The following is a 6,000-nucleotide window of genomic DNA, read 5'->3' on the forward strand; positions in this document are numbered from 1 at the left end:
TACTCTTTCCAGTACTTGCACAGTTTAGGGGTCTGGGTCAGTATCAAGTTGCTAGGCTTTAAATATGCTTCAAAAAACTAAAAAACTTAAAAAAAAAAAAAAAATTAAAAAAGAGGCAGGGGGGAAAAGGACAAGAAATTACATTTCCAAAAAAAAACCCTACCTGAGGATTTCATTTCACAGGGAGAGTACAGGAATATCAGTGATGCCTAACATCAAGGTAAGAGACACAGAATACTTCCATGAAATTTGCCTGAGATTTTTCAGACAAAGGTTGAAAAAAAATCTGCATTTAAAGCATGAATTTGGTCCTGTTACTGATATGTTCAGTTACTGAATATAAGATGCTTTTTTTGTTTTAGTAGCCTTGCTAGATCAATTTACCTATTTCTCTTTTCTATGGGGTAACATCAATATCAGCAGCAGATAAGAAAGAAGTATGCTGAGAATTACAAGCAAGTACCCACCACTGTTTTTGCACACACATAAAGACGGAAGCATCTGAATGCATACAGAGGCCCAAAATGTGCTTGGATGCATGAGTGGCAAAAGTGGTGGACGTACACACTGCTGCCACATTTTATAAGGTAGCTATGGAGCTTTTCTTCATCCCCCTCAATTAAGTGAGAGCACTTGGGGATCCCATTTATTCTGCTGTTCCAACGCTTCATTGCAATCTTCTCCTCATCCAGCTCCACTTCTTTACAACTTAATAAGTTACATCCTAGTTACTAGGTCAGATTCTTTTTACAAACCCCTCAAACAGGTTTTAAGAAGTAGTGAAACTTCTCTTCTGAGCAGAATGAGCGAGCAAATGCAGTGTGAGAGTTTCATCTTAGTCTATGTATCAAAAAGCAAGACATCTGTAAGAGGTATAGAGGTGAACTGTCTGGGAAGAACTCCTTTTGCAGAGAAAAATGAAAAGCGACATCTCTCACTAGCTGCCAGTGCTGACTACCTTTTGCAACAATATAGAATTTTCTTTGTGCAAGCCAGTATTTTCTCAAATGTGGGGTATGACTTCGGGGATGCTGCAGGTGGGGTTTTGGGGAGAGGAGGCAAGAGCAGTGCTCTCCAATTGGAATGCAGCTCTATCTCTGTACTCAAAATTCCCTCACGGCAAAGTCCTGCCTTCTCTCATCCCAGACACTATCCTGAAGAAAGAGCGTTACTCTTAAAAGCGTCACATGCAATTGCTGATACACATCACATGTCTCAGAGAGGCCCTGCCATACAGGGGCGATGCGCAGAATGGCTGGAGCAAGCCTCAGGCCATCTCCCAGCTCCAAAAAAACATTTAGTAGCAAGCCTTTGCAGCAAGTACCTATCATGTATTATACTGATAAGAACAGATGTCACACTTCATTTTTAGCCAGGCTGACCTGAGATCACATGATAAACACCTTTCAGTTACTACTGAGCCAGGCTAGATTTGAATCGTCAGCCTGCACAGCAAAAGGTTCCCTACAGAGCTCATTGCTTGGATGGAAAGGATCAGAGCAGGGACTATTTTCTCTGCAGCTCTGTAAAATAGTAAATCACCAACAATACGTTTCCAGTGCAAATCTCGTGGGATACCCAGCCCCGGATTTTTTTTTTTTTTTTTTTTTGCAGGCTTTTCTTTTATAGCTGAACAAGAACTGCTTTGGGAATAACACAAGAGATGCTACATCTTGATAATAACTACCTTTCTTTTTTCCTTTTGTTCAAGGAGGAAGAGCACATGGTTTTCTCCAAGGTGACCACAGCTGCCTTCCTATTACAGAAGACTGGCAGAAATAAATATCCAGCCTAAATGGAAATCCAGCCTAAATGGAAGCAGTCTGTATCCATCTGTAACTTCAACACATCATTTCTAGGTGCCAGCTTCAGTTTGCAGTACACAGAGGCAAAAGACATGATAAAGTTACGCCATAAGAAACTTTCCACGTCGCCCAAGACCCAGTGCCAGCCAAACTAATCAGGTTAACAACTACCAATGTAAAAAGAAATATTTATTTATTTATTTAAAACCCACAGGCTCTGAAGAAAAAAATCAGTACATTATAGGTCTCTATGCATTCATATACTGGCTTCTGAAACATATACTATTTAGCTACTGCCAAAATGCTCTCAGTCCCCTACAAAACACAAGAGATGTGGTGCCTGTCCAGAAAAAGCCTGATCTAAATGAAAAGCATCCCTATTAATTGGATTAAAGACCTTTCAAACCCTAGCATTTAGCACTGACTTCTTCCCTTTAACAAAAAAATGCCTTTCACCCTAATTGGCAACGGTTTCCAGAAAAATTTATAATCACTAGTACACTGGAATTCGCAGCATTGCTATTAACTCTGACATCACTCCTACCAGGAAAACATTGATCAAGAAATTTTTGAGCAAGATTATTGCATACAGCAGGAAAAGTGTTTTGGTTTTTTTTTATGATCCATGAGACTTAAGTCTCTTTTGCAATGTTCCAGTCTGCTGTTGCCTGAACACCCGCCATCAAAGACAGGAGAAATATAGAAAGTACCCATGCAAATAAGCAATCAAAACCAAGAACAACAAACAACATATTCAAGAGTCCAAAGCAAGCTGGCAAATAACGAACGTGATGGAATTGCTGAGTCTCTTCTGTATAGGAGCAACATCTAGCAACGTCTCAACAGCAGTAACATCTCAAAACCGCCCTAAGGCTCCACAACACGAAGTTCTTCGGTTAGCAGATGCAGGACTGCTTGTGGATGATTTAAAGTGTTATATAGCACCATTATGCATTTGAAAAAAGAAAAAGAAAATATCTGTTGATGTATTTATAAGTCATCTTTTGTCCCCTACATTATTAGAAACTCCTGGCTGGGTGCAGTATATAAGCATAGTAAAAGACAGTCCCTGCTGTGAGGACCTTACAGGCAAGTCATATACAGGAAAATGGTCTCATCTTTACCTAGGAGACGGGAAAGTAAGGTGCAAAGGTGAAATAATTTGCTAAGAGTCGTACAGAAAAACTGGCAGAGCCAAGGAAAGACTACAAGTCTGTCAAGTGATCTCCAGTTCTTTCCTCACGAAACAACTATTCTTTCTTTACAGTTCATAAATTGATTATATCTGGTGTTCTAGTCCTTTAAAACTGTTTCCATTTTAAGCAAAAGTTTTCTTTCCATTACTACACAAACTCAGAAAATAGACTTACTCTGAAGATCCAGTTTTCCAAAATAAGGAATTAAAGAAATGGGGAACTAAAAGTTCCCAAAGACCTCACTTTGCCCATTGGTAACTCAAACATGTAACTGCTTCTACGCAGAGAGACCTGACTCTATCACTCAAAGGAGAAGGATTGAGATTTTATTCCCAGCAGCTGGAATTGGAAAAGATGGGATATATGAGAATAGAAAGCCACATGTCACTCCCTAGTAAGTGAGCGAATAGAAAAAACGCATGACAGTCATTTAATCTCTTAAGTTTCCTCAAAGGAGAATAATCTTTTACACTCTACAGAGAGCGCAGTGATGGCATCGCTTCTTTGTGAACACGGCAGGACGCTCTACTGATTTCCTCATTTTCTGAGTTTAAAGAAGGGAGCAGAACGGCTAGTCAAGTCTACTAATCACAGAATACTGTAAGTAGTATCCAAAACTTAGGCTCCAAATTGGTTTTATAACAGTAATTTAAATCCAGGATGCTTTGGACGAGGTTGGTACCTTCCTTAATACACTGCATACACTTGCACATATGCATGTTAATTGTCTCTTGGCTAGCCAGTCTGACCTGCAATATAGTAGATGGCAATGATTCAAAGCAGTGGATTATCCTACGATAAATAACACAACCATTTTCCTCAAGTAGACTTTTCGAATAGCTACGGGAAAACTGAGGGTTCCCCCCTTTACCTCAGCCTCTAAAAAGAAACAAACGTTATTTGGTTCTAAAGCGAATTTAAGCATCCAAATAGTCCCCTGGCATAGGCAGAGGAGCCATTTTGCATTTTACACTTCTTACAAATGCTGCATAAGATCTCTTATTTGAAAAAAGGTTAAACTCAAACAACCACTCTTCAAGAAATTTTTCCATGTGTGCATGAAGAAAAGTGAACAAGACCTCAGCAAGACAGCGCGTCAGAAAAGTAGAGGTTAACGTCGATTCATTTCAATTTAAGCCTTCAGTGTTGCTAGTCTTCCTTCTTTAGACACTTCTCAAGAGCGAAAGGACAAACAAGATGTGAGCTTGTGAATATGGGGAAAGAAAGAAGGTTAAGAGGAAAAACTAAACATTTTAGTGCTAAGTTTGACAAGGCTTCTCTTATCCCAGCACAGAATACTATTTCTTAAACAGCTTCAAACGATATTGGAAAGAAAAATGCAAGGCTATAGGAAAGATCCACACAACAGTTTTTTTATTAGGAGAGGACTTTGGGTTTTTTTTCCAAAATGCACCTTCTAAAAAACCTCTAGTTTTCTCCACTGTTTTGGAGGCAATACCTTCCATCAAAGGGAAATGGCTGAGAGTTATGTTGTAGGGTACACCCTGAGGCTTTCAAAGCAGCTGATACTGAAGAGCTATATCCAGTAACTGCTGATTCTTAGTATCACAATTCCAGCCACTGCAAAATCAAGGCTTCTCAGTGATATCTGCAGCTTGTCAGCACCTCACAACCCCTGGCACTTTCATTCTTTAAAGCAGTTTTCTAGATGCTTAACAGAAAGGACAGGCTCGGCTGTGGCTTTGAACCCACCCAACTCTAAGCAAAAGTATTCTCAGGCCAACTGACAGCTGGAGCATCTTGATTTTCAGCTTACACACAAAGTAGAAGTTTTGAGGATTTGTTTTCATTGGAATTTTTCTTAATAGAATTCTAGATATTGAAGCCAAGTTCACATTAGAGAGCCTGAGTCTTTAATTCCTTAAAGCAATTACACAGTTAATTTAATCACGCCATTGTTTAAAGGAAATTAAATGTAAATATTTTGATCTTTACAATAAAACCGCTAAAAGGAAAAATAAGAACTGTGGTCAAACAAAATCTATGGAGAACAATGCAAGGAAATTAATTCAACTGTCATTTTGAAGATTGCTGGTTATTCAAAGATAATGAGGAGCTTTACTTCTCTTCTTACATTTAAGATCTATTTAGAGATTTGGAGAAGCAGGTGGGATTTGAAAGACACATCTCTAACTTATCACTGTAACTATCAACATCCCATCCATGAACTTGAGATCCAACCCAAAACCTTCTGAAGTTATCCCAAAGATCCTCTCTGCCGAAATGTGAGAGTTTTTGATGCAACTTTATATATGCAGCCATTATCAGTGTTTCCTATTTGCTCATTCCTAACAGCCTCAGCATATATTTCATGTTAGCTGACTACAGCCTCACTGACTGCTTCTGATTCCCAGAGTTAGCTAGCAGCGAGAGGACACGGCAAGTAACCGTGACCAAGGAGCTGGACAGACAGCTATGGATAAATCAGCTCTGGATCATTTGCTGCAAAGCAAAACACAGATTTGTTCCTACCCTCCTAAAAAGTAAACTGGTCAGAGGGAATACCTCTTCAGTACACCAGACCGCGAAGTGAATGATCAGTGATAATAAAAATCAGTGACAAAGGCTTCTTTTCCATAAATAAAACAGCAGGAGATGTTTAGGCTGTGTTTGTTTACCAGGATTTGTCTTCTCAAGCTGGTACCATCTGTAAAATGCCCTTTTCTTTTGTTCACTCAGGTCCGACCCCTGCTGCAACAGCCAATGGGAGATCCGGCTCTGACTGATACCTGCAAAAAACCAGAACAAAACAAAAAAAAAAAAAAAGGGAGAAAGAGGAAGAGAGAACTTACTCTTTTTAAAACATTTTAAAGTGGTTTATATACTGATAGAAGGTGTTGTCTTACAAAGCCCAGGAACTTACAATGTTTCAATCACAGAAAAAGTAAAGTTTAAGCTTCCCTGCCCTGTCTCTAACTGCTTTAACTTCTCCCTATTGTTATTTTCAACCTTACTCAAGGTACGTCCTGGAATCAGCA

General features: G+C 39.2%; 1 protein-coding gene across 1 annotated transcript in view; it reads right to left on the bottom strand.

Moving 5' to 3' along the window:
- HMBOX1 (homeobox containing 1) overlaps positions 1-5,751 on the bottom strand; it is a gene marked incomplete at its 5' end in the record, with an annotated part of 36,940 nt that extends 31,189 nt beyond the window's left edge. The window contains one exon of the mRNA XM_009584154.1: positions 5,641-5,751. Within this exon, the coding sequence (XP_009582449.1) occupies positions 5,641-5,751 (111 nt within the window). The remainder of the gene's footprint in view (positions 1-5,640) is intronic.
- Positions 5,752-6,000: the final 249 nt, after the last annotated feature.

Source organism: Fulmarus glacialis, unplaced genomic scaffold (genome assembly GCF_000690835.1).
Source record: "Fulmarus glacialis isolate BGI_N327 unplaced genomic scaffold, ASM69083v1 scaffold14268, whole genome shotgun sequence".
Taxonomy (NCBI): Eukaryota; Metazoa; Chordata; class Aves; order Procellariiformes; family Procellariidae; genus Fulmarus; species Fulmarus glacialis.